Genomic DNA, 27,453 nt, shown 5'->3' on the forward strand with positions numbered 1-27,453 from the left:
GGGCTCAACATTTTATTCAAATTTAAGAGGAGCATGAGGAAATATGTTCACGTCTCTTCCCAGCAAATGATGGCCTTAAATTATTCCTAAGGAAACAATTATAACTCCAAGTAGCATCAAAAAGTATCTTCAGCCTATCACTCTTTCCTCACCTTAAAATTATTTTTTTTTTTTTAAATAAAATTCTACATACTCACCATATGATTTTTTTTTTTTTTTTAAATATTAGCAATAAAATGACATCCCGTGTACATATCATTTTCCAATGCTTGATGACAGCTTTTGGAGTCCGCCCAACTAATTCCGCTTGTAATCGTCAAAAGTATTTGGTTAGTTACTTCAAAATGTGCTCGTCAATGCTATGACTACAGAGGCTCAAAATTCGGCCCAGTTATCCGTTTAAGCAAACGAGAATTTTCCCCAAATAAAATAATGCAGTCAAGGTAAAACCAAATAAATGAGTACATTCAGTGTCTTTTATTTTTCTGCACGCAGAAAAATAGAAAAAAAAGCAAACCCAAAAGAACATTCATACTGCTGTAAGTAATTTGTCGTGCTTGCACATTTACAGTACGTGTGGATCCAGCAGCATATTTACAAAAAAAGAAAAAAAAAAAAAGAAAAATGCAGTCTTTTTCATGACACGCTCATAAAAAATAAAGCTATCAGTGACACAAACCCAATCCTATATACATTTCATCGAGGAGATGAGTCACATGTCCAGCTGCAGACATTTTCATTTCGCTACCATCATTTTTTTTAGAAAGGAGAAAAATATATACTATATAATGCAACTTCAGTCTCTGTCCAATGACGCGTATTTCTCCAAATAGCAGCCGTCGCTCGACTAAACTGTCACACTGTGCCTCGTCCACTTAATAGAAATGAACCCTTCCCTCAGACGAATCCCTTTTTCCCCCCCACGAACAAAAAGGTTCACTGGAATTACCTCAAGGACGCTACTATGCTGAAAAACACACTTGGGAACTAAACAGCAGCAACTACCAAAGCATGTTAATCATCTGTCGGATGATTTAAAGTGTGGAGACGCATGCTGTAAACTGCGGTCGTTCCATAATATTACTTACCGAGTGGTAAACATTTTTTTAGTTTGTGTATATAGATGCCTCCCGCGACCTTGACCACTTCTTGCAGAAATACTGTTGTTTCAAAATGTCCTGCTTTTTATGCAAAAATGCTCCAAATTTGAAGGGAGTACATGCTTCTTATTTGCCAAAGCTAACACCGACTGAATTTTATATTCTCAACCGTTTTAAACACTGCTGAAACCAAAATCTGTTTGCAATTGGAATTACAAGAGTGAAATTACTATTAGTAAATTCCTTTGTTTGAACCTTCCATTTGAAAATTTCAAACCCGTTTGATCTGGTCCACCTTAAGGCGGCTATTATAGTGTATTTATATGATGTTTCTATTTATACAGAGATAGTATGTACACAGCATTATCAAATGGTGGTCTGATTCGAGCAGTCAACAACTACATTCAACAAGTGCCGTCCGTCCTCAGTGCTCACGCCTCTTTGGTTTCTATGTAGCATCAACTTGCTTTTGTTTTTTTATAAGTCTCACCACGTCTAGTCTTTCGCTGGTGCTTCCTCTTTCAGTCGTTCAGGTTCACGTCCTTGCATTTGTCTAAGGAGAAGGAAGATAGGACATTTTGGAGTTAGTTTGTTAAAGTTCGTAAAGCAAGGTTGTTACAAATAAGACTATTTCGATTTTGGGCTAAATTGATACTTAAATGATTTTTATTTTCAATAAACTGATGAACTCAATCGGTCTTGTCGTGCATGCGTTAGCGTTGTCCAACTGTTTTAAAAACTTTTTAATCTTTTTGAGCGGGTTCCTTATAGTCCATTCATATTTGACTTGCCTGATTTCCACTTGAGTGCGAGGCGAGGGTCGGACATGGCTAACTCCGAAGCTAGCACGTCAAAAACAAGAACTCTGCGACGCTAGCACGTCAAAAACGGAACTCCTTTACTTGTATACCACGTTTTCATTTGGAGGTTATTAATCGGGTAAATATACACGACATAATCTTATTTCAAGCGTCGAACTGAGTCGGCTGACAAATTAGCGCCTTTTTTTGTTAATGAAGTCACGCCGTGCTAATTACTTCGTTGGTGTGTCCGGTTCTTCTTCGTTGGTTTTATTTACAGCTACTTAATGATTGGAGACTTCGCGCTGCCTCATTAGACACAAGGGGGGGAGGAGTTTGCGTCCCCCCCCCCCCCTCAATCTAACGTCTTAAAGACATTTTTATTGATATTAAATTATCACCCAGCCACCAAATCTTGTACTATTAATAAAAGAAAGAATATCTGCACACACATTTAACAAGAATATTTGCAATAACCCAGAGTAGTTTGTTTTAATAATTATCTTTTGTGTCTATTGTGATAAAACAAAATGCTCCAAAGGGGTGTACCTGAGATTGCTATATAGAAACATTTAAATAAAAAAATAATTCACACTTAAGCTACATTCCTCCAAGCCACACAGTGCAGCCAAGCAGAGCGCATGTCTTTCCTATGCAAACAAGTCCATGTTCAACTGGGGAGAAACAAGCAATAATGGATCCTTCTGTATCCGTGCACTCGCCTAGCCACAACGTGAATCAGGCTTCAGCTGCAGGTTGTTTTTTTCCTGCCAACTCGCACTTTTACTTTTCTACACTTCTTACAATTCCCCAAACCATCTTTGTTACTACAAAATAAAACCCAAAGAAATTTCTCAACGAGGTAACGCCTGAACCACAGAGCACATTGTAGAAAAACAACACGCTCTCTCCCCGCCCAAACAAATGAGACCAATCAAAATTCGAAGCACCATGCTGACACTATCAACTCTACAAACGCTCAAGCTTCCAGTGACATGCCTCCACGCAGCCGGCTTACGATGCGGCGTGGTCGCTCGCTTCCTACCTGGGAGCAAGTGAGAGGGCGGGGTGGGGCGGGGCGGGAGAGGAGAGAGCTCGGGGTGGGGCGGGGTTCGGGTGTTTCATCCGGGACTGAGAGGAGTTGCGCTTAGCTATGCTGGGCGTCGATACCTGCTGGACTGAGCACCAGGGCCTGGAGGATGTCCGACAGGGAGACGATGCCCTCGATGCTGGAACGCTCATCCACCACCACCAACCGATGTACCTAGTTGGCACGGGAGAAGAAAAAAAAACCAAATTTACTTTATTTTCAATAAACACCTTGATGAAGAACTGTTCACTATCTGCCAGCCAATCCCAGGGTACATAGAGACAAACATTGACAGTCACATTCATACCTACAGGCAAGTTTAACACCTGACTTTTTTTTTTTTTAGAACTAGTAAAAAAAACTCACTTCCGCTTTGACAATTCTGTCCACAATGGTCTCCATTGTTTCCATTTTATGGCACTTCATGACACCTTCGAAGTACTGCGAGCGATGCTTGAGGGCCTGGGTGACCGTGATGTCCAGGTTGTTGTAAGTCTTCTCGGCTGCCAGGTTCTGCACACAAGCGAGCTTTTGTGACTCATCAACACATGGGGGCTCAGTCTCTCCGCCGGCCCAACGATTTTCCACTTACAATGACGTCAAACTTGGAGTAGATGTCCACAACTTTGCCTAGAAGGGGAGGAGGGGGACAAAGTGAGCTTTCCAAGACTTTTTTTTTTTGGATGTATGACTCGTAACCAGAGGCTGAATATTCCATTGACCTGACTCATCGACCACAGGCAAAGCAGATACTCTCCTCTCTACAAAGATGTTGAGAGCTTTGATGATGGGCGTTTTGGGGTGGATGAAGGCAATGTCCTGGTACGTGCCGATGCCCAACTCCCCCAGCGTCTGCTTCATGAAAGCTGGCTTTGGCATCTCGCGCATCTGGACGACACACGACAAGCAGACAAGGTCAAACTTTGGCCACCAGGAGGCAGCAGATGAATAAAAAAAATGAGTGAATGGTACCAACAACATGGACAAGCAACAGGACAAGAACACGTGATTCAGGCAACATAAGACACTTGAAATTAAATCATGTGCTTGACAAATTGTATTGTGAGCCAGGCTCTCTCTCTGGAGAAAGGGCAAAAAAATATTTCAGAAAAAAATCCCAGACACGACAACACCTTGCACAAAATAGGGCTCAAATTGATATATACGGCTTTCCAATCTCTCGTTTGTGATGGTGCTGGACTCACAAATAGCTGAAGGAACTTGAGGATCCTCTTGTGCGTGAGAATATAAAGTGCGTTCCCGGTGACGGGGTCGATGACAGGCAGGCGGTGAATTTTGTTTTTGATGAGCGTGTACACGGCGTCGAAAAGGCTGCGACACGACAAACACCATGACGGCAACAAAATCGGGAAGAACAAAACGGGCGCATCTTGATTCAGAAATCGGCGCGGTGTACCTTGCATCGGGCGATATGTTGACAAGGGGTTTGAACGTCGCTTGAAGGTAAACCTCTGTGGGGCACAGAAAGAAACAAATCTTGAGAGTTGAACTAAACGGTCCGCTGTTGCAAAGCTTGAGCGAGCATCAGCTTCGGAGCCCATCTAAGGTCGAGTCATGCTCACCTCTCCACGTCTCAAGCTTATGTTCTTCCAACTCGTAGATTTGCACCTGGAAGGGAAAGACAAAAAAGTCAGTCGAATATAAAGCCAAGCGAATCGCAGTCATTAAATGGCGCTACCATTGGTGACTTGTAGTATCTGTGAAGGATGATGATGAAGTCTGTGATTGTCAGCATACCTGTGATGACAAAACACCAGAATCATACTAAGTTTCCATGGCGCTCATTCAGCAGCGGCGGCGGCGCCGACTCAGTGAGGTGATGATTATGACGAGAGACAGCCTAAAAACATTGAGACCTCCAAATGCAGACGCTGAAGAATGAAACTAGCATTGGTGGTTTTCGGGCTCTTACCTACAAAGCTTTGCTTCACTGTATCCCAGAGCGGCGCTGCTCGCACGCCGTTTGCAACCAAGGCAAAGAAGGCTTTCTTAACCTGCCAAGTATCATTTGGAATGGAAAGATCAGTTTCACATTTTACCCAGCAGAATGAGATTCGTGTTTTAAGATGCTCAATCTCTTTCTGTGTGCGTATGGCCTCTTTCTCATGGGCCGGGGGAAGCAGAGGTGAAAGGCAACTTCTGAATTCCCTTTAATCTGCTGGGAGTTATTTCCTCTTCTCTCAGATAAGAGTTTGTAGCCCTCGTCTCTGTGGATTTAGTGGTTGACGATATACACTTCAAAGAACTGGCAGGCTTACTGTTTAACAGCTTTATAGCGCACTCGTCGTAGTTTTTCAGCCTCGAGCCAAAAAGTGATCCCGGGTCGGAAAACACGACTTCTAACGCCGTTTATTATTAACCCGGCTGTGCCAAGAACAAGCACACTCTCAACATAAGATGGTCAAGGACTCGATAAAGAGACGACAACCCATACTCACTTGGAGAGCCGTGTCGAACACCACCAGCTTGGAGCTGGTCGGCACAATGTCGTAGCACTTGTGTGATTTCATAAAGCGCATGTAAATATCACTCTCAGGCTCAGCAGCTGTAAGGAAGACGCACACGCACACAAAAAAGGAATAACTGTGAGAACAGGGGAAAACATAATGAGCACTTGGAACCAACACACGCTTGACAGCCTAAACAACCATTATGGCTCTGGAGCACTCACTTCCACTTTATTGCGCCCTCCCACTCATCGTTAAACTCTGGAAGAGGCGAGGATAGCAGGATAAAACCGATACTTTCCTACACTTTAAAAGGCTTTGTGTGGACGCTGATAGGATAACCCACTCTTATGTTCAGGTGCATCTCAATAAATGAGAACTATTATAGAAAGGTTCTTTCATTTTAGTGGGTCCATTCTGTACGGATTCCTAAACAAAGCAGAATACACTTTCACTTAATTTCTGCAATGAACACAATTTCGATTCTTTGTATAATATTGCAGTTTCATGAGATGGTGAGTTTGGGATCTCAACATTAAAATAAAACCACGAATCACTGTGTGTAAGTAAACAATGACTAGCAAGAAAGGTCAGGTTTGTATTTCTTGTCCAGGAAGTTGTATTTTTTTTTAAATACAGTTCCTATAATAGTAACGGTATTATTTTTAGCATTCTTTTTTTACGTAGCAACACCTGTCCGTTGTGAATTAGAACTTTCCGTCTGGCAACTCAATGTCAACATTTAACACGCGCAAGATGAGCAGCCACGCGAGGCGAGAGCGCGCATGATGGAAAGTATGTCCAAAACGTCCGGAAGTGGCAGCCAGCTAACAGTTTCCCTCATATCACATACAGTTCCTAATTGTTGCCGCTTTCACGTTCAACTTACCATCGTCGTCTAGTTCAAGTTTCTCCAACATGCCTTCGAATAAACCGGACACCTAAACGAGACAAAAAACAGGAGGTTTGTACCCTGGTGACACCCCCAAAAAATATTGAAGATGGGCGACGCACAAAAAGAAACTTGGCACTCAAAACAATCGCCGTGAAGCCTTTTCCCAGAAGCCCCTGCGGCGACAGACGACGACGACCCCGACGACGTGCGTGCCACTGGCGTTTGGACCTCGGCCGAGCCCCCGAACCGCTTCGCGTGAGCTAAATATACGCACACGGACTGAGGCGCCACTTCGCTGTGCGCCAGCAACTTCAGGCGGTGCTTTCTCTCAACAGCACACACCCCCCTTGTCGAGCCACAGTGGAACAGTCCCTCTCCACTTGACTCAAGCAGGAAAGGGGAGAGCACCCGCCGCGGGGTTTCCAAACAAAACAGGCGCAACTGAATCAGCCGAGTTTCAGACGCGACCAAGTCGTATTCCAGCGCTTGGCAGTCAACGGAGCGGAAGGGCTTGCCAGTTATGGAGGGTGAGAAGCCGGAAGCTCCACGCCGCGTGTTGACACACCCCTCCGCTGCTCACCATATTAGGAAAGCCCTTGTTGCTAGGCAGCGAGAAGCTGGGGATGCCTTGCTGCATCATTGCGTGACATAAGGCGGGGCCGACCGCTGCTGCATTCCATTACACTGGGAAATCTGCACCTCAGCACTCTGACTCGGTAAAGTGCAACGGAAATCCACTCAAAAGACAACTTTACTCATGTAGCGCATTTTGTAACAACGCGACATACTCCCTCCTCACAAACGCATCGTAGCCGTCGGCTGTGTTTTTACGCCGGACTCGGATCACCTGGTGCACTTTCGGGTCAGATGTAGTAAAGGTCAAGGTGGAAATTTCCTACGTCCCAGCCGTCTCAAATGCATAATAAAACAAGAGTTTTAATGGCACGTCAGTATTATGTTCTGAGCTGTTTCTCACAGATTTTTCTTTGGGTGCTTCATTTGCAAGTGCAAAAGGGGCACTGCAGCAGCAAGGAAAGATGCAAAACCGCTCAGGGATGCTCGCACTGCAATGGTGACACAGCGCTTCTCTGGCCAAAACATCCATAAATCTGCCGCATCCCAGGAAGCGCAGGCTGCACGGCAAACCTCGGGAGGTTTACGAGCCATTAAATTGATTGCTTTGAAAAAAAAAAAATACTGTATAATACAGCTACAAGTACATCAGTGGGTGATTTTATCACGAGAGCCTTGAGTGGTCCTTACCCGCCACCCCTCAATCACAATCAGCCATCCTTGAGCGTCATTATCAGCGGTAGAAAACACAGGAGATGACATATCGATCTGCTTTAGGTGTCTCCAAGCGAGCATTCGTTACTGCTTCAGACAATTATTCATTAAATCAGCACAGTAACTCCTCCTTCATGACAGCACCACCATGACTCACATGCAAAGAGAGCTGTGGATACTCAGTCCACATTAATGCCGTTTGAGCGACGGCTCAAGCCACACACTGCTAATAGCCTCGATTGACACAGACACTGAAAAGCATGGTGGCTAATGCTACAGCTAACAAATAGACACTAATGCTATATGTGGAAAACAAAACTAAAGTTGCATCTTTCACCTGCGTATGTCACTTGCAGCCCCCTTGCGAACATTTCCAAAGCCAACAAAAGCCACTGTCTCCGCTTCGAGACTCCAAAACTACAATTTCACGTCCGTGTTTTCATAAGGCATAACTCGCGTCCACTGATGAGGGGTTCGAGCCTCATTTAGTTCTAGATTAGCATTCAAAAGCCCTTTAATGGCCTCACAGTCCACACATCTTTAAATAGACAGCTTCTCCCTTTAAAGGCCTTTACAAGATTAGGAACATTTTTGCAGAGTGACTGACTTGTTGTGAGGTAGAGTACACCGGCACGGGACTGGAAGGTTTCGGGGGTTTGGCGAAGGGAAGGCCGAGGCGTTGTCCCGTGTCCAGAGGCGTGGACACGGAGCGCGGACGGCAGCCTTCCACCAGGCGTTCCGGGCTGGGGCCCCCCTGCTGGGTGAACACAGGCTGGCTGGAGGCCTGCGTCGGGGTGGTGGGCGGTGTGGAGAATCCGGAAGCTTTAAAAAAAAAAAAAAAGCAAGTCATTTCAGTGACACTAACAGCGTGCTATGACAGCTTGGAGGTAGCACTGGAAGGAAGTACATCATTGTTATTTTAATACGATAAATACATAAACAAGACACCAGGAAAACCTGATGTGGACACTCAAAGAATTTCTGTGTTTGTGTGTTTAAAAGTTACACAGCACTGCCATAGAAAAGTTAAAAAATAAATAAAAATCAGGCCTTGAAACACATGACGACACACTGATGACTTTCTAACACTTTATCCAATACAATTGGTTCCACGAGCGCTTCAAAGTGTCAGTCAGGTGTTTGTGAAGCATCTCCCGCTTTGGGCTGGAGGTGTCAGTCACGACAGGGCCACCACCTCTCATGCGGCGTCACAATCTCACGCCGCGACATGTGACGCTGCCGACATATTTGCTGGGCCGGACAATAAGCGACACGCTTTCAATAGCTCACGCGGCCGACGGTTGACTTTTTTTATTATCTCGACGGGATCTCAAATGCCCGGCATTCAAATGTGTTAAAGGGGAGATGTTACGCAAGGTTGACTTGCATATAAATAGTTGTCTTAAATTGGCTAGCGGTGGCCATTCATTTACAGGCTCCTGCTTTGTCGGGACTACAATAACACCACAAACAGTTGATTGTTGTTTGAAAAACAATCGGAAAAATGTCAAACATGGCCAGATAAGGTATCAAGAGAGAATGTACAACTGAGATGAAGCCTGAGCTTCTGACAGACATGAGGTACAAAGGAGGCAAAAGGCACATGACAGCTTGGATGAAGTTTGACTAAAGGCGGCTGAAAGACCCAGACATGAAGAAACAACATTATCTGGTTTACCGAGACACAAACTGAACTGTCAGCATCCTTGAAGGGTCCAGCCAGAGCCCTGACATGAACATCTGTGGAGAAGTCTGAAAATGGCTGTGCGCTAGTGCTCGCACCCAAACTGCCCAAAGATGTGTGCCAAGCATTTGACACGAGAATAAAAAAAGATTTAGGTTGTAATTGCTGCCAAAGAAAGTTTATTCATACAGCCCTTCATTAAAAAAAAAAAAAAAAAAAAAAAAAAACATCTCAAAGGGCTTCACATGCCCACAGTTGAAGCTATGCTATCTTAAATGCTAATGTGTAATGCCAGACACAAGTTAACCTTGAAACATGCAGGCAGCGCATAGAACAATAATTAAAGGCATATATTATTTAGGCAAAAAAAGTCTCAGCATTAGAAGTAGAATGTGTTCTTGGATCTTAAGCCACACCAGAATTAATCCTACTAAAAAGGCTCCTTGCTCAGATATGGCGGAAAAATAGCTAAAGGCCTCATGTGTTGCAACGCATAGCAGCGGGCCGGCAGTATCTCTTGACATTTAGTTGGCGTAGAGCGGGCCCCGCTCCCGCCGTTTGGCCTTCCTATTTTAGCCGTGCTGTTGTGGCACATTCCATAGGAGGAGATAACAGCGTGACCGGGGCCTTGCTCGCCTCGCCCTGCTAGCAAGCGGAGCGGCGGTGGCGGCGGCTGCGTGCCACCCAGGACACAGGAAGCATGCATCTTGTCATAACAGCAGCTTCAAACAAAAATGGCTGCCCTTCTCTTCACTTTTGGGTAGACATGGCGTAGTTGGCCCTTCACTGATGGCCCTCACAGATGCCACGAGTACAGCAAGACGCTTTAAGGTGAGCTGTCAGCATGTCGCAGCGTGCAAACTAACAGAGCCAGATATGGTTATGTTACTTTCAAGAGGCCCGCCTGCGCTCTGCCGGGTGGTGCACTACATCACGGAGCTCGATGAAGGTTCTTCCCTAAAAATAAAGACATGGAGCTGCGTTAAGCCGATCCCAGACTTTGGAGTGAAAGGCACCGCGGCAGGGGATCCCAACCGGAGACTTCTGGACTATGGAGCATTTTTTTTTTGGTAGGACACATGGAGACAAAGAACCATTTGGACTCAGCGACGAGCAATTTGGAATCATCCAACAGCATAGATGGACCGGCTAGGTAGAAAATGCACACGTTACCCGCCAGGCAGGACGCTTCCGACTGCTGCCTCGCTGCCAGCGCATCTTGCTCCTTGCGTTTCTTGCTCCTCCTCAAGCTGCCAAACCTCTTCATGGAGCGCGGCGGCGGCGGCGGGTGGCGGGCTCGACGCAGAACCTGGCCGTGACCATCCGCATTACGACCGAGCCGCGCAATAAAAGACACTCGCTCACCTTCCCTTCCTCCCTTGGTCCTTTAGGGGAGGCAACTTTTCCTTTCACTTAGACGTCTGCTAATCTTAAGGCAAAAGCTGCAAAGCTCCTGCAAAGATTCTTCTGGCATACCCAGCTGTACAGATTCCGCAATCCATGACAAGTAGTTGAGCTGTAATTTATGCAAGGTAAAACTTGTCCTCCCCAGTGATGTGTCCGCCTCGCGTGGGAACCCTCCCACCTATCAGCCGCATCAGAGTCGTAAATTGTCAGGTGCAGCTGTGGGTGGGTGGCGTCTCTTTTAATATAGCACCCATGAGGGAAAAAAAAAAAAAAAAAAAAAAAAAAAAAGGAGACCAGCCTGCCGGGCAGCGATTGGTGGGCAACCGTGCCCCCTCCTTCCACTGCACCTCCCACCTCAACGAGAGTAAACTCAGCCAAGGCGTGACACGAGCTGCTTCTGAAAAAGCTCCTGAAGATGAATAATCAAGAGTGTGGCTGGCTGTTAAGACGCCGCCGCTGCTGCTGCTGCTGCTGCTACTGCTGATGATGATGCAGACATTTGTGCCGTCTCTGACAAGTTCTTTTTTGGGGTGTGGAGACCTTTACAAGGTCCCGTCAGGTGACAGAAAGGGGGTGGGGACATCCAGTGGCCAGTCATCTGCTCCATTGGGAGCAGCTGACTAATGATGTTAGCTATGACTTGACTATGATGAGTCCTCACTGATTCGGACTACTTTTGATATATGCGTATATATTTTACACAATGGCTCCCACGAGGTGGGAACACACAAACGCCCGCCACCCAAAAAGGTCAGACAGGGACAAATTGACACGCTTGAGTTGGGTTCATTTATGGAAAATCCAAGAAATGTGCAGTTCTTTTATTTACTGACAACATGCGGCACACTATAGCAACATAGAGCGAGAAAGAGGAGGGGAGGGAAGGAGAGCGCAGGAGCTTCTCGGAGAGCCTTCTCACTTCCAGATAAGGCCATGTGCAGAAAGACCAACTGTTGGCTCCAGACTGAAAAAGGCCAAGAGGATCATATTTGGTTGTACTACCATCATGGATAATCAGAAGTCATGCCATCTAAATCATATTATCCTAACCGTGGCAACACAAGCTGAGTTTACAGCGCACCCTTGTGGCCAATGCAAGAAATCTACACGCATTAGGGAATAAAACAAAATGAGGGAATAATAACTTTGTTTTAGTACAAGGACCCTATTGTGATTTATCTATCGATACAAAAGCATGGGGGGGGGGGGGACATGCAAACCCAACACAAGATTCAAACCCAGAACCCCAGAACTGTGGCGCACGTCACTAACCACTACTCTATCTTTGCTGGGATGCAGTTACGGCTGTCATTGTCACTTTCAGTAAGCCGAGTCGATGCTTTTTGACCATTTAGCGTCGACTAAAACATTTTCCGGTTCGGCCGTACTAACTGCGATTCCGCTCAGGCCCTCAGAGGAAACAGTGGTCGCTTATGAGCCCAAAACATGTGAGTCATCAGTGCGTAGTTTAACTCTTGATGTTTCGAGCAGTCACTCCCATTCACGCTTTGAGGGGACCACATTGCCATTAGATCACTAAAGTGCTCCAATAGCCAAACTCGAAGCCAAGTCCAACAATTTAGCCCTGCTATCATGGACTGACAGGAAATAAAAAAAAAAAAAAAATACCAAAGCACAAAAGCAAAAGTTTCCTTTTTCCTTGTTGACGGAGGAAGCTTTTCACACTGCACAAGCAATCACTTGCCTGGCACACCTCAGGACCGCGCTCACAAAACAAAGGAGTGGAAAAGTTCACTGCGAGGGAAACCTTTTACGTCCTTGTTGATGTTTTGCTTCGGGTCAGTCATGCAGCATGTACAACAGGATTTGGAGATATTGTCCGTTTTTATTCTTGACTTTGACCTAGAACGGGTTGTGCAATAGGAATAATACTTTACAGAACTCAGCATGTCGACATTAGCATGAGATGGAGCCACCTCTCAAATGTGAGCTATCTGAACCAGAGTGGATGTTAATTGTGGTCTTAATTGGATTTAGTTTGGTTCTGATGGATTTGAGATCGTCACAATAACAAAATGGAGTTTTTGGTCTTACCTCTGCGGGATCTGGAGAATATCTTGATGCTTGCAGGGCTGCTGCCGGATGAAGAGCGAAAAATGCCACTGAAGCTGAGGCGGCGCGGGGATTTGACCGGGGACGACTGATAACAGGAAGAAGGGAAGACGTTCTTCGGGGAACCCGAGTTGGACTTCCCCGGACACGGCACCGGGCTGCTGGCCGGCTCCCCCATGGCAGGCCCGGCTGAACGGATGCGACGCTCCCCCTGCGAAACCATCAGAAGACACTTTTACGACGGCTTGGGGATCGCAACTTAGAGAAGACCTGTTATGAAACACCAGAAGCTGTTCTTTCTAAATGGAGCCTGGCACTTCCTTCTTTTCGCAAATACGCAACGCTGACAACTTTACACAAGCGCACATGGGAGTGTAAACAATAGCTCGTGTAACATCGTTGATTCAATCAAGTGCTAAGCTTGGAGGGAGGACGCTAGCACGAGTTTGTGCTGTTCTTTGGCCTTGGAAGCTATCTCTGCGCCTCTATTAGAGGAAATACAGAAATAGCCATTTTTTTATTTCATGCAATCTGGACAGCTTCTGCTGCCTTGGAAATAATTCCGCGTTGTTTTGTCTGGTGGTCCGACAAGGCCCGACAGGACGGCAATGGCTCAAGGTGGTCTCCTTTACACGTTCATTTCCCCTTTTTCGAAAATCAATCCTGTGCTAAATCAGAAGGAGCCGGAGAACACGCCTACCACCGACGCTCACTCGGTGCTATTGCGCAAGAAGAAATAGACACAAGGGGCCGGCCGGGGTGAGGCGTGACTGGCGCAGAACCGTAACAGGAACTCGCCAATAAAGCAACCGAATAGACGAATAAGCGGGCCAGATAAGATGACGAGGCAAATCAATAGCTTGGCATCAGAATTGCTCTTTCAGCTATTTTCTTCATTTACTTTGCTTTGAAATATTTTACTTGTAAACCTGTTTATTTGTTTTCAATGTACATTCTTTTCATATTTCTTAACAAGCTATTTTAGTTCTCTTTGCTTTGTGTGTCTTTATAGATTGTATGTGAAGCACAAGAGTTGCCTTGTGCATATAACAAAGAATAAAAGAAAAATGGAAGTATGAATGTGAATGGACTTCCTGCCCAGAAATAACAAATGCCCATCCAAATTGCTACATATCGAAATCGTACAGTAATGGAAGGAAATTGTTTACCGTGGAAATTGGGCTTCTAGGTGAGCAACCCTTTTCCAACTGAGGAGAAGCAAATGGCGAGAACTCCTGCATGGAAGCAGAAAGACAAAGTCCATGAGGAGAGATAATGGAAGGCCTTCACTTTTGCATTTCTGTGTAAACATGAACGCATTTGACCATGACTCGGCCAAATGTACAACTTGACATTCCGCACGGACAACAAAAAGTAACGGCAACTGTGTAGCAGAAGAAAGTCATCATCATCAAACTCAACATTGTTTGAGTGTTTTACTGTGCTCCAAAAATAAAGTTGAAGTATTTTCATCAGAGAGCAGATCTTCAAGTTGCTGCAATTAAGATGAGGTGTGGCGGCATTAGCCAATTAGATGGCTTTCTGCCATCAGGAATATGTTTAAAGTCCACTCGACGGTGATACAGATGGAGTTCAAAAGTCTCCTTGGTGGTCGGAAGAAGTGGGAAAACAAAAGCCCATACACAATACACGCTTATTGCCGATTGCTGACCATAAATTTCAGTAAATAACATTAAATACAGGAATTGAAATGACACTTTGAGACAGTTTCATTCAAAATAATCCTCTTTATGAAGGGAAAGTTTTGTTGTTGTTTGAAACAACACATTTATTTGATCTCATTTCAGTTAGGGATGAGGAACGTCTGGCCAAACTAAGTTATTTAGCTGGCACCCATCATAATAATACACGGTATATAAAATAAACACAAAGAGGTACCGTCTAAATTTAAGGCAGGTGTACAACATGTCAACAGCCATTTTTGAAGAAGATAAAGACAACAAAATCACCCTCACGTTCAAACCTACGGCCAATTTTAATGAGTTAAGTCACTTAACGCACCCCTTGCATTAATAACAGGCGTACCTAATAAAGTGGCCGCTGGGTGTAAATCAACCGCAATGAAAGATTTCAACTTCAGCGGGATGGCAAAGATGTCGAAACGAAGGCTGTCTGTCACTCAAAGCGAGCGTCGCGTGCACTCGTGCTATCCATTAATTAGCCGATGCCCTATTTTACAGCAGCCAAAGTACACTTGAGCGACTTACGGGCACGTTAATGCGCAGACTTCTCCTCCTCTTGGGCAGCTTCTTGGAGCCTCCCTTGCTTGACTCCATCAACGTGCTCCCCATTTTTTCCACCAAAAGCCAGCCGCTGAATAAAGGGTTGAATCACGACTATGAAACATCAACAAACCCTCCTCGGGGCGGAATTGGTAAACAGCAGAAGAGCAGAGTGACGGACGGTAGGTGGCTGCTGCTGCTTCTGCTCGACCACCAGGAAGTAGGCTGGGCCCGCGGCGGAGGCAGGGCACAAGTCGACGAATGGCTTTCGACTGCCACTTGTTGACAGGCATTACGGTAATTCCTCCGTGGAGGAAAATCAAAACACGCCTGTACTGTATGTTGGAGAAATAAAAAAAGAAATACACGAGGACGACACTGATGCGAGATTTATTAATAAACCCACACAAATTTTTACAATCTTATTTTTGATTAAAAAACTGCATTCTTCTTAAAGACATATAGGAATAAACAATGTAAACATGACCTATTCAGAATCACCAACTTGGCCCAATGCCGGGATGCTACCAGGTTTCACCAGCAGATGTCACTAAAACCCCCAACTAGAATTGCATAAAAATTAAAATAATTTTAAAAAGCTATAGTTAAAATAGCCAACTCTACGTACCACTGAAGTTTCGCCTAACAACCAGGCTTTAAAAAGTCATTTTAAATCAGACCTTATTTACCTTAACATTGACATTCATGATCTGACCTTGCAGTGTTCTTCACAAGAACCTTGAAGATGTTTTTTTCCTTTTCAGATAATGAGGCGCCAGTGAAGACGCAATATCAGTAAGAATATGTATATATTTTTGCAAGCCTTTGAAGGACAGTGATCGTACACTTTTGGGACAAAATACACACGCACACAATATGCTAACATGTAAAATAGTTTATTTTTGTAAATGTTTCTAAATTCAATTCCACAAACTCCATACTCTGTACACGCCAAAAGGCATTTTCAAAAACAAACAGCGCAAAAAAAGTGTTGGGAGGAGGGGGGGGGGGGTAAAAAGAAACAAAAACGTGACTACTTTACATGACTGAGAAAATGTAGCACAAACACACTGGCAGGATGATGTATCATACAAGAGAAGAAAAAAATATTCAAGAAACAATTTTGTTACAACCATTCATTGAGAAAATATATACAATTGAGTCTTCGGAAAGTTAAAAAAATACATGCCATATACATTACAAGTTCTAAGACTGTCTCCAAAATTTTACTTGAAATTGTGCACGCAAAAAAACGTTGCCATTTTCTACGCATGTGACATGTGACTGTGTGTCAGTATAAGAAATAGTTCTGATTAAAGACAATGCCATTTCTATCCAAAAGCCAGAAGCGACGGTGGCAAAAGTTCCCCGGCAATTCTTTCGGTCACAAACACACACGCAGGCACGCACACACGCACACACACGTCAAAGTTGTTGTCGTCGTCGTCGTCATCATCAGACACTCTTGCACCTTATTTTAAAAGCAACATAAAAACAACAAATACACGTCGGTGTTCCTATTTGTGTTAAAAAGTTGTCCTTTTAGGGTTTGAAAACCTAATTCACAGTTTATTTGAAATCAAACCTGATTCGCGGCTAACAGACAACAGTCGCCATTTGGAGAGTTGATATTTTTCATTCTGCGACTGATCATTTAGCAACAAAAATAGCTTCTTTTTTTTTCTCTTTCTTACGTTTGAGTGGTTAACGTGTGTGTAAGTCACAAAACACTACAGCTACAATACCTTACTTTTACAACAAAAATACTTTGTGAATTATTGTGGTTATATTACAAATTCTGTACAGAATATTCATAATATATACTCTCAAACAGAAATAACGTTTGATCTTAAATAAATTTCATGGACAAACAAAACAGGAATGAGAAGAAGAAGAAGGGAGATTTCTTTTCTTTTTTAAAAAAACACCTAACATCGATCGAGAAGGTTAAGGTAGTATTTGGTCGGTTATTCCTATATTTTTTTCTTTATGTACATTTATACAAGAAAAGTAACAGCATGTCTTCTAACTTCACAAACATATCTGGCCTTCTTCAACTCGTCATCGCGTAGAGAATCAAACTCATTCACTCAGTCGTAATAAATACAAAATTCCACACAAATCACATGACGGAGACCTATGATAAAACTGACTCATGGAATCAAGTATTTTTAAAGTTGTGTGTGTGTCCATTTTTTTTTCTTTTTATTTTATTTTTTTTAGTGCAAGTTAATATTCCCTTCGCAGTATTCATTGCTGTACATTCCTCATTCAGTGATGTCTACATTTAGTCGTACGCGCAATACGACACACACACACACACACAAACACACACACACACACAAAAAAGGGCCTGCCCTTAGTAAGCAATAAGGCCGCACCCTGCACAGTGCTTTCTCATTCGTTGGTGAATTCCACACCCCGCGGAAGCCGCACACACACACACGGACAGACGGACGGAGGCGTCGCAACACGACGGCCTCGAACATATGGCACACGTCGCATCCTGCTACTTGTGTTCCATTCACCTCCATCTAACTCGGACGCCTTATGCTCCTTCACAAAACCACTTCAGTGTGAAACGGAGACTTTTCGGCATCCGCAGGCAAGAAGCAGGGAATGTTTTTGTTTTTTTATGTGTCATCATTGCCACCTTTGCTCAGTAGATCCACTTCCGGCACTCGGGAGCGCCACAGTGGCAGGCCACCTTGTGCTGACTGGCGACGGGGTCGAACTGGTGCTCGAAACACAGCTGGAAAATGAGAGAGCAGACCCGTGAGCGACCATAGCGATAAAATAAAATGGGGGGGGAAACGAGACAAAAAGATCATCCACCTCCTCTCCCCTTTCAATCCGGCGGATGCAGCTGATGATAATTTTGTAACCCCTTTCAAATGTTACCACCTCGGCAACGCAGTTCGGGGCACAAGAGTGGTTGATGTACCTGTTAAAAAAAAAAAAAAATAAATAAGAGAGAGAAAAACGTCAACACGGAAGCCGGTGGCCCGAGGCAAGCCGCCCACATGTGTTCAAGGTCAGGGGTCAGGAGCGCACTGGGACTAAACGGGAGAACCCAAAGGCAACGGCATTGCACTCACTTTCTGCATAATAAACGATACATTGAGCGTTCCGTTAAAGGCGAAAGCCAAAAAGCAAATGTCACATACCTGGCGAGTCCTCCCGATATGGTCGCATCGACAACGTGTTCGCTGTCGATACGGAACATAAAGACAGGTCGATTCTGGAAAGCAGATGGGTAAAAAATCATGGGTCGTATTTTTCGCTGGAATCGCCTGCAACTGACTTAGTGAAATGGATGTTTACCTGAGATCTATAAAGCCTGTCCTTCCTGATGGCGACCTCATTACGAAGCACCGTTCCATTGTACTCAATCACCATTGTTTGTTTTTCCATGTCTCGAGCGGCAAACAGCCCGAGACCCTGCCGATGTGTATTGCGTTTACATTTACTCATTCCATAACACGGACTCAATTAGATGACCAAAAGCGAAATGGAAGGGAAGCGTGGGAGACAAAAACTCACTTGGATGCGGGAGCGGGCCAGGTAGACGTTGGCTCTCCACTCGCTCTTCATCCAGCGGTACTGCGAAGATCTCGGGTGCACGACCGGTGGCTTGCTGTGGGAGGCGCCACCCTCTCCCTGGGCTACATTTTGGTTGGACCTGGCGCTGCCGCCCGACACGGCCTGCGCCTGCGGCCTTTCAAGGATGGGACGATTACCATTCATAAAGTGAAAATATGAAATACAGAAGGTTCCTTTGTAGGACGCTATCAAGGGTAAGAACGGTCGACTATTTTGAGCAGCGGCGGATGGAGCGGAAAACCCGGCGGTCGTGCCACGCGACTCGACAAGGCGTGCTGCGATTATGACTTTGCTACTGCATCAGCGACGGACGCCGGCTGAAGTTAGTTTAGGACTAGAAAGAGAGGCCCCGCCCGCAACTCTTACCTGATGACCAGCGAGGTGCCAGGAGAGCCGGTTCTTGGCTGGGCCCTGGCACTGCCCGCGGGATTGAACACAAGAGGCAGCTCCATGAGAGGGTTGCGTCCGTAACGGAACGAGTATCTGTCACAAGCTTCGACTCCAGGGAGCTGGAATTGAGATTGAAACATTAGACTCGATGTCAAAGTCGAGGCCATGCCGGCCGGCCGGCGTAGTCGTCTTATGTGTAAGCAAATGGCGCTGAGCTCAAATGGACCGAAGTGCGTTTGTCGGCATGCGGATCGAGGGTGACAATGTAGGCGCTCCTACAAACCGATTCAGTGATCTTGGCAACAGCGGACGCCGTGAGCCCAAACAGGTCCTCCCCTTTGAGGTAAACCGGGAAAAGCTTCAGTGTGCCAGATTCAGCTCTCTTCTCCGCAACCGGACCCAGAACCTTATCCCACACTCCTGACACGAGAGAGATCAGAACAGGAGAATGTTAAAACCAAACACGCCCAGCGCGGCTCCGACTAACCTTGGAGGAATTTCGGGAACAAACCTTTAGCAGAGGAGTCGGTCAGGACCAGATCCTGGTAGCCCTGTTCAATGACTCTGATGGCGAACTCGGGTTGTCCGTCTCTTTCCTCGACGGAACAAAGGTAGCGACAACGACGGTTGCCGTGGCGCATGCTCCAGTAGATGCGGCAAGCCTCGTAGCCCACCGGAAAGATGGCGCTGGCGGAGTGGAAGGCGGCCATTTGCGCGGGAGTGAGTTGGCCGATGGCGTGCAGCACCAAGCTTCCTATTCGAAAAGTGTAGCCCAACTCGGGGCGGCGCACGGCCGCGGCCATCTGCCGCACTTCGTCCCTTTGGACGTAAACGCGCCGAAAGACGGCGAAGCAGCGCAGTTCGTGCTCCAGGGCGTGTCCGGCCGTGCCTCGCGGCCTGTGGGCATGGCACAGCATGGTCTTGTCCTTGAAGAAGGTGCAGTGGGCTTGCAGGGCACAGGTGAAATGGTAGACGTTGGTACAGCGCAAGCGGTGGCAGCCGCTGGTGGCGCCCGTCTGCTGGCAGTAGACGCAGCGCACCGTCTGACCCCGACGCAGCGCCAGCTCCACGTTGATGAGGGCGCCGGCTTGCGTCTCGTACACTTCGGTGGACCACAGGGCGCAGTTGAGGTGCACCCAGGCGTCCAGGTCCAGATTGAGCAGGCGAGCGGGGCCGTCGGTGATTCCGTCTCCAAACTGGTGGCAGAAACAGCAGCGCCGGTGGTCCCGCAGTGAAACGGGAGGCCGCAGGGAGGCGCCCAGTTCCTTCAACAGCTCATCGATCTTATCTTCGTCCGGGAGTTGGGAGGTTCCCCGGGGCACCACCACCTGGACGCTCCACTTCCTCCATCGGAGACCCTTGGCTCTCTTCACCTGATGCCAGGTCTCCTGAGACCTGGGGCGAGCCTTCAGCTTCACCGTCACTTTGATGGCGTCCGATCTGGCCGTCTCGCCGGCCACGGGGAAGGGGATTGGAGGGGTGGACGGGGGAGAGGGTTTCGGCTCAAGCTGGGCTAGGCAATGGACGTCCATTGAAGACATGTTGTTGTTGTACTGGTGCTGGGCTTTCGACAAGATCTCCGTCTGACCCGAGGCGGCGAGAAGGCTCAGGGATTCCTGGGGGGAGACAAAAGACGAAAGGGCGATGATTTTTCTGCATCTGCCATACACTCACAATGTGTGCTTGCCAACCTTTGATTCTATGGAGGACCTGGACTGCAGTGGTGAGGAGCAGTAGAGGAGGAAGCAGTTCTGACTGCAGAAAACCAGCCCGTCTTTGAAACGGCCTGCAGAATCCTAATGAGAGGAAATTGTCGAATGAGAATTTAGCTCATGTTCAAAATAAAATGTTGGTGCACCACGAGTCTTTCAAAATTCAACAAACATTTGAGTGCAAGAGCAAATAACAGCGAGCACCTTGATGTGAGAGGGGAGATCTTTGATGGATTTCTGCACTCCATTTCCTAGGACCACTACTTTACAGTTGCAGCACCACTGAGGTTTACATCCGGGGCTGCCGGGAACTCTCTGGTCAGGTCCTCGAGCTAGGGCAGAGCCTAGGACAAAAGCAAAAAAAAATTTGAAATGGTTCATGGAACATTGGGCGAACATGCGAGTGGCTTTTCCTGATGCATGTCGCCTGCTTTTGGGGCAAATCGTTTGCTCACCTGGGCTGTTGGGATGGAAGCGGAAATGATGCGCCTGCTGTTGCATCATGGCAGGCCTCATCATCTGGCCCGGGCGACCGTGAAGGCCTCCGGCGTCTGCCTGCCCGTGAAAAAGCACGGGAGGGCGAAGGTCCCCGCGTGGGTACGTGAGCATCGATACGGGCCCTCGGTCCGGGGTGCTGCTGACCTCGTAGCTGCTGGGGATCTTCACACAAAGCAGCTGGGAAATGGCGGCCACCACTCCGGTGATGTTCTGAAGCAGGGGGGCGTAAATCACCAATGAATTCAACAACAGAAAAAGGCGGCGACAAAAAACAAACCGTCCACTTTGACTGAATCGAAGCGCTCACCTCGGCTGCACCTGGTCTCAAGGTGATGGCTACGGAAACCAGTCCCGATTTGGAATTGTTGGACACGGGACCGAACGGGGGTCCGAAGAAGGCTCCTGAAGGCTCAGTCTTAATATCTTGCAATTTGACCTCTGATCCTAGATAGGGAAAATGTACAATTAACCTGGGTTCAAAATGAATGGGAAAGTGCATTTGCAGGTGCATCCATACCTTTCCCTTTGGGCGCAGGAAGCAGGGGGAGCACAGGGGAGACGCAGGGAGATGGGGGCTCTTGTTTCACCAACGAGAGGTCCGGATAGCGACTGATTTCCATGCCAACCACGCTCTCAGGGGACGAGGATGGAACAAAACTGTCAGGTGTGTCCCTTTCCTTACAAATCTCCTGTCCTTTGTTACTTTGACGGTAGGGGGAAAAAAAAATACGAGTCAAACTCTTGCAGTTCTTCGTGGATGGAAACCGAGAAGGATTTTCAGATACCTCAGTTCCTCCTGGTTGTTGTGGGGAGGGGTCGGAAGGGATGCGGGAACGTCCACCGTTTTGGGTCCCTGAGCAATGGCCCGAGCGAGGAGATCTTCCTCAGTCCTGAACGGGACATGGAGCGGCTTCGGAACGAGGCCTTTGGACACTGCGGACGGAAGAGGGTGCACTCGTACTCCGAGCATTCTCTTAAGTCGAGAAAGCCAGACGAGCATTTTACCCATGGCAGCCGCTTTGCTGGCCAGCTCTTCGGTTGTAGCGAAGCCATTGATCATTTTCTGCCGATTGACGGGTGGCGGCGTGGGGGGAAGCGATGCCGGCGGCGTCGGTGGATTGCTCAGGTTGCTCTGCTTTAGGAAACGGTCGAGTCCCGCTCAGTCGGTGCGTTGACGGGAAGAGCGGCGTAAATTCGAGGAGAGCTCACCTTGTAGGCCAGCTGGGAGTAATAGTCGGAGACGCCATCCAGAGAGGCGCTGCCAAAAGTGCCCGACAGGAGGTTCTCCCCATTGAGCGGACCGCTGCCGTAGGGAGCAAAGTGGGCAAAGTTGACCCCGATCAGCGGCTCCATGAGGGGCAGCAGAGAGAGCTGCTGTGGAAATACACAAGCAGGAGGCAAGTGAATTAAATCACAGCGCTTAGCACAATCGGAGAGATGAGTTCGATATCTTCTCGGCCATTTCATCTTACCTGTTTTATTTGGTTCATGACCGTGTCAGGGCCGGAGTGCATCAGCGTCCTCTCATCCCCTTCCTTCTTCCTCTTCTTGTAGCGAGAGGGAGGTTTCTCCCCTCCTTTGGGGTTCCTTCTATTCCTTCCTTTCTTCTTCTCCTGTTCATTGAAGATGGGCCCTTGAAAGTCCAGAGGGCCATCGGAGTAGGCCTGAGGATGCAAAAGATGCCACAGAGTGCAAACGTTCATATTCTTTTCCGACTTCAACGTATACTTGAGCTTTCGTGAGTCATTCGGGAACAGGCGTTCAGAGGGCGTCATTACAATTATCCGATAAGTCATCATACAACTTCAAGAGATGTTTTAGAGACATCCGTTGAATGGAAGGGAGGGCTCACTTACATCTGGCCCGTTTGTTTTAGTTGCCGCGTGACTCACTCGGCCGGCCGTCCGTCCGCCCGCACAAAAGAACCGAAAGACTCACCCCGTTGCTGTCCACAGAGCTCTGCCTGAGGAGGAGGGCTTTGCAGTCGGCGGGTTCCTCTTCCTCTGATCGCATGCTCTCCTCCGACGGCTGCTGGGAGAACTCGGGCGGAGTCGCACTCTTGTTCTTCAGTAGGTGCTTGAGAAGCTCGTTGCCGGCTTCGCCCTTGTTTGGACTCTGGCCGGCAGGGAAGGGCGAGGCGCCCCCTTTGCCGCCGCCCTCCTCCTTGACGGAGCTCATCTCAGGCCCGACCCGTGCTCCGTGACAGTCGCTGCTATCCGTCTGCTCCAACTTGATGTTGCTGAGGATCCTTTCATGCTCCTGAGCCTGCGCTCTGGCCGCGTCGGGTAAAAGTCCAGCTTGTCCTCCGGAAAGTTGCCTCTCGAGCTCAGAGTGACCCGGAGTAGAACATCCAAGCGGGGACCTGGACAGGTCGTGTTCCCCAAAGAGATGCGGGTTCCTGGTCGGCGTCGACGAAGTGTCGGAGACGCTCGGCGTCAGAGGGGCGGTGAGGTCCGAGTGCGGCGTCGAAGGCGTCTTGATGGAGTCCACGTCGTCGTCTTTCTTCTTTTTGCGCGTTCTTTTCTTTTTCCCTTTCTCATCTGGTATGATGTTGGAGTACAGCTGGATTAACGATTGACCCGATCCGGGGAAGTTGGATGGGAGAGGTGTGGCCGAGTCGCCGGCAAAAGGCGGCGCGTCGCCCGGCATGGGCAGCATCATCCCCGCTCCGCCGAACTGACGGGGAGGTCTGGGCTGAAAGTTGGACGCCGGCAGGCCGAGGTTATCGGGTCCCAAGGCGGGCCCCATTTCCGGAGGCACCATCCCGTTCCCCATCATGGGCCTGCGTTCCCCTTGCATGAAGGTGCCACTTGATGAGCACATGGCTTGCTGCTGGGGGAACACAGCCGCGTGCTGCTGCTGCTGCACAGGAAGCCTCTGGGGCTGCATGAACTCCTGCGGCAGCTCCGAGTTGAAAAAGGGCATCTGGGCCAACGGTGCCATGTTCCCGTCTGACCCCAGCATGGCTTGCTGCTCCATCTCCATGCGGTGTTTCAAGGCCCTCTGCCGTTCAACTTCCTGCATGAGCTGCACCCGCTGTCTCTCCTGCTGCTCCCGGAGTCTCTCGCGCCTCTCGCGCTCCTGGAAGCCCTCGCTGAATGGATTGTTATCATCGAATTTCACACCGCCCGCCTGGATGGCTTTGGGAGGAGCCGCTGCCATTTGGGCCTCCGCTGGCATTTGGGAGTGTTGGAGCATGGCGCCCATGGGCATCGGATGGGGCTGCACCTGCGGGGGCATGATGGGCGGCATGCCGGGCCCTCCCATGGGACCGGGAGTGCCGGGGTGCCAGCCCGGTGGCGGGTTGGGCATTCGTGGAGGGGCGGGGGCGTTTGGCGGCCCAGAGTGAATTGGCATTTGCATCGCGGGGTTCACCTGAGGCTGGACCAGGGCTGGCCCACCGGGACCGGGCACTGGGTGCATTAAGGGCGTCAGGTTATTTTGTTGCTGTTTCACTCTGTATTCCTCGATGAGTTCAGCGTGCTCTTTTTGTTGCTTGCGGATCTAAAACGTGAACACCATTTTGTTTTACAGAAATGACAGTTAAGGCAGACATTTTTTTTTCTTCTTTTTATCAAGGGGGCACGGGGTCGAACATTGAGCGAAGGCGCCAGACGTCTTCTTACCTGCTCTAGTTGTTTCTGCACTACGCCCTGTTGCTCCGTGACATGCTTGAGCTGCTCAGCGTCCTCCTCTGGGAACTCTCTCCCCGCCTTCTTGGCCGTTCTCTGCTTGGCAGACAAAGCTTTCTTGGACTTCCTGTGCGCTCCGATCTTCTCCTCCAGAAACTTCTGCTGCATTTGAAGTAGTTGCTGAGTCTCCTGTAGCCACTCCTCATACTGTGCCCTTTGAGCATTGTCTGAAAGAAGACGGGCATTGTTTGTTAGCCTGGTGGAATACGACATGATGGAAAATGCCTCTGATGGAGAACTTACTGACAAATCCCGGTCCGAAATTAGGAGGATTTGGTCGTTGTACTTGTGTCAATCTGCCATCCTGGTGGAAGAGGAGATATTTGTAGGTACGCTGCATCATTTATTCATAATAGGTGGGATTTCTTTTTTCCAAACATTAGATTTACCTGTCCTACAACTTGTGGGGGAAGTGGCGTGCTTTCAGGAACAGGTGCTACAGGCACGGATGGAAACCTGTGAGACACCAAGGCAAAAATAATCGATGAATTTGGTCACAGCTAACACAAGTTAAGGCCAACCAGCCAATGGAAAACCCTTTTTTTTTTTTTCTCCTGGCAACTTGATTAAATAAATGACCTTGTTAGTCTACGTGTGCAGTCTCAGGGATATGTAGGAAAACGACAAGAAAAACCAATTCTTACCTGTTCATGACTATTGGAGCCATTCCAATGTTGTTTTGAACCATGACTTTGTTGATGCCTTTCAGTGCAACCATCTTGGCTTTCATGATTGGGTCAGTGATGGCGTCGAAATCTTGACAATGACAAATCACAACCATTCGAAATTGTTAGTTCAACATTTAATCAATGAATGTACGCCTGTGGAGGTGCATCTCAATAAATTCACCCTCAGGAATCAAATCATTTGAAATTAACATCAAGACTCAAGTTGAAACGTTGTTCCTACAGGTTTAACGCTAAATGGATACAAACTTATTGAGATGCACCTTCAACCAAAGGGGGGTGAAAAAAAACTACCAATGTTGGGGAAGAAAGAGTCACTGGAACGCTGTCGTATCATGGCCTGCATCTGCCTCTGCTGCTGCTGCTCTTGCTTCTCCTGATCTAAGAGGTCCTGCAGAAGGAGCGGCTGCTCCTCCAGCAGAAGTGGGCGGTGTTGGCCGTGCAAGGCCTGGTTCAAAAGCTGCTGGTCCTCCCCAAAGGCGCTTATGGAAGACTCTGCGGCTCCGGTGGTGCTGGCTATTGTCTGATTCCCATGAGCGGCAGCGTGCTCACTTTCGGTGACTCGGTGACCGCCTTGAGTGACAGATTCAACCATTGGGTTTAACGACTGCTCTTCAGGCTGCTGCTTAACGAGTAAACTGGACAGGACAGGGGTCGAGTCGGAGAGGGCTTCTTGCTGGCTTGCTGCCACGGCGCTCCCGGAGACTTGGGGGGAGTTCTGACAGTCTTTGACCTCGGTTTTAATTTCCTTCCCGTGGAGCAAAGGAGTAGAGTCGTGTCTCTCAGGAGTGTCGAGCTTGACCTCCGCTGATGAGTTCACGCCCGTAGCCTCCCTCATCTCCGGCGCCGAACTTTGACTGGGCTCCGGGTTTTTGTTCATCTCGCCAGGGTCAGCGCCGTCATCCATAGGATCGCTGAGATCCAGTTCCTCGTTGAACATGTCTTTCTTGATGTCATCGAGATCGGGGTCCGTATAAGCGATGATGTCAAATTTGCCAGATGTCAGGAAGTCATCCAGGTGCAGGTCGTTTGTCTCAAGGTCTAGGTCTTTGCCATCTTCAGGATCCAAATTAAGGTTTTCCAAGTCCGCGTCCACCAAGTCTTTCACCTCCACATCTTCCAGATCTTTCACTGCAGACTCCTCCGCATCCAGTTTCTCCTCTCCCGTTTCACCGCTGGCCACGGTATCATTCTGGCCAGCAGGGGGAGCAGACAGGATGATGGACGCAGACATGTTCTGGGTCTCATTTGGAGCAGGCTGGCTCATGGATCTCATCAAAGGAGATTGTTTGAGTGTGCTGTTGGCTGACATTTGGGACTGCTGGTGAAGATTGTCCATACTGGCGGAAAGGGGTGCATTTCCAGACTGGCTGGCCATTGGATCCAACATCCTGGGCCCCTGAATTAATGGAAAGCGGTTGTCTGGAGCTCCTGGAAAGCCTTGCGGCCTTTGAGCTTGGATGTTGGCATCCATGGTGTATCCTTGCATAGCAACCGGTGCAAATGCCATGCGTGGCCTGTTTTCTCCTCTTTCTGCTCTGTGCCGCAGTTCGATGAAGGGCTGACCCATAATGTTGTGCTGCTGTACGGGCATACCGTGCGGTGGAAAGTGTTGGGGCAGACCCATGGGATTACCACCGACGCCCTTCGCCATTTCTGCAGACATGGATCGTCTCATCTGAGGAGGAACGTCCTGCGCCGGATGCTGCCCGCGGGGAAAGAGTTCTTGGGCCGAATGCGGTCCGAGAGCACCGGCCGGAAAGGAAAACCTACGACGGGATAGGAATATGTGAGTACAAAGTCAGCGCAGTGGAAGCTAGCCATC

The 27,453-nt window shown here is 48.0% G+C and overlaps 2 protein-coding genes and 1 long non-coding RNA gene across 14 annotated transcripts in view; 1 reads left to right on the plus strand and 2 right to left on the minus strand.

The window, feature by feature from the left end:
• Nucleotides 1-454: 454 nt before the first annotated feature.
• Nucleotides 455-15,268, minus strand: prkag2b (protein kinase, AMP-activated, gamma 2 non-catalytic subunit b). 4 transcript variants are annotated; one of them, XM_061295025.1, is made up of 16 exons: nucleotides 15,033-15,268; nucleotides 13,974-14,039; nucleotides 12,787-13,015; nucleotides 8,248-8,462; nucleotides 6,348-6,399; nucleotides 5,450-5,556; nucleotides 4,924-5,005; nucleotides 4,690-4,748; nucleotides 4,574-4,619; nucleotides 4,408-4,462; nucleotides 4,196-4,322; nucleotides 3,713-3,878; nucleotides 3,583-3,620; nucleotides 3,357-3,503; nucleotides 3,071-3,164; nucleotides 455-1,653 (listed from the first exon to the last, which is right to left on the minus strand). In XM_061295025.1, exons 1-16 carry the CDS (start codon nucleotides 15,114-15,116, stop codon nucleotides 1,622-1,624), a joined length of 1,599 nt encoding a protein of 532 aa, XP_061151009.1. In that variant the 5' UTR covers nucleotides 15,117-15,268; the 3' UTR covers nucleotides 455-1,621. The 4 variants fall into 4 exon arrangements, with proteins under 4 accessions (XP_061151009.1, XP_061151010.1, XP_061151011.1 ...); XM_061295026.1 differs by lacking the exon at nucleotides 13,974-14,039; XM_061295027.1 differs by lacking the exons at nucleotides 12,787-13,015; nucleotides 13,974-14,039; nucleotides 15,033-15,268 and adding an exon at nucleotides 10,498-10,627.
• Nucleotides 9,945-14,281, plus strand: LOC133165421 (uncharacterized). Its single transcript, XR_009717592.1, has 3 exons — nucleotides 9,945-10,155; nucleotides 10,221-12,530; nucleotides 12,823-14,281. It is a non-coding gene; the product is annotated as an uncharacterized LOC133165421 (long non-coding RNA).
• Nucleotides 15,269-15,927: 659 nt separating the features above from the next.
• The window catches only part of kmt2cb (lysine (K)-specific methyltransferase 2Cb), a 35,164-nt gene continuing 23,638 nt past the window's right edge, over nucleotides 15,928-27,453 (minus strand). For 7 of the 9 annotated variants that reach the window (XM_061294989.1, XM_061294988.1, XM_061294984.1 and 4 more), the window contains 23 exons: nucleotides 25,923-27,397; nucleotides 25,587-25,698; nucleotides 25,332-25,398; nucleotides 25,186-25,246; nucleotides 24,877-25,109; nucleotides 23,189-24,754; nucleotides 22,723-22,914; nucleotides 22,460-22,624; nucleotides 22,256-22,385; nucleotides 22,036-22,183; nucleotides 21,768-21,952; nucleotides 21,558-21,694; nucleotides 21,208-21,460; nucleotides 20,957-21,096; nucleotides 20,732-20,836; nucleotides 19,552-20,656; nucleotides 19,324-19,460; nucleotides 19,017-19,159; nucleotides 18,591-18,765; nucleotides 18,372-18,488; nucleotides 18,215-18,288; nucleotides 17,883-17,991; nucleotides 15,928-17,799 (listed from right to left, as the gene is read on the minus strand). In XM_061294989.1, the coding sequence (XP_061150973.1) occupies nucleotides 17,707-17,799; nucleotides 17,883-17,991; nucleotides 18,215-18,288; nucleotides 18,372-18,488; nucleotides 18,591-18,765; nucleotides 19,017-19,159; nucleotides 19,324-19,460; nucleotides 19,552-20,656; nucleotides 20,732-20,836; nucleotides 20,957-21,096; nucleotides 21,208-21,460; nucleotides 21,558-21,694; nucleotides 21,768-21,952; nucleotides 22,036-22,183; nucleotides 22,256-22,385; nucleotides 22,460-22,624; nucleotides 22,723-22,914; nucleotides 23,189-24,754; nucleotides 24,877-25,109; nucleotides 25,186-25,246; nucleotides 25,332-25,398; nucleotides 25,587-25,698; nucleotides 25,923-27,397 (6,922 nt within the window). In that variant the 3' untranslated portion in view covers nucleotides 15,928-17,706. The remainder of the gene's footprint in view (nucleotides 17,800-17,882; nucleotides 17,992-18,214; nucleotides 18,289-18,371; nucleotides 18,489-18,590; nucleotides 18,766-19,016; nucleotides 19,160-19,323; nucleotides 19,461-19,551; nucleotides 20,657-20,731; nucleotides 20,837-20,956; nucleotides 21,097-21,207; nucleotides 21,461-21,557; nucleotides 21,695-21,767; nucleotides 21,953-22,035; nucleotides 22,184-22,255; nucleotides 22,386-22,459; nucleotides 22,625-22,722; nucleotides 22,915-23,188; nucleotides 24,755-24,876; nucleotides 25,110-25,185; nucleotides 25,247-25,331; nucleotides 25,399-25,586; nucleotides 25,699-25,922; nucleotides 27,398-27,453) is intronic. The other 2 variants (XM_061294983.1, XM_061294982.1) reach the window with 2 other exon arrangements.

This window comes from Syngnathus typhle, linkage group LG13 (genome assembly GCF_033458585.1).
Source record: "Syngnathus typhle isolate RoL2023-S1 ecotype Sweden linkage group LG13, RoL_Styp_1.0, whole genome shotgun sequence".
Taxonomy (NCBI): Eukaryota; Metazoa; Chordata; class Actinopteri; order Syngnathiformes; family Syngnathidae; genus Syngnathus; species Syngnathus typhle.

Excerpts from the sequence above, each read along its gene's own strand:
- prkag2b (XM_061295025.1), bottom strand. The coding sequence starts at position 15,116 with ATGGGGAGCACGTTGATGGAGTCAAGCAAGGGAGGCTCCAAGAAGCTG. Across the intron at positions 6,400-8,247 it reads TGTACTCTACCTCACAACAA|GTGTCCGGTTTATTCGAAGG; the intron begins GTCAGTCACTCT and ends TGTCTCGTTTAG. Across the intron at positions 3,879-4,195 it reads TCAAGTTCCTTCAGCTATTT|ATGCGCGAGATGCCAAAGCC; the intron begins GTGAGTCCAGCA and ends TGTGTCGTCCAG.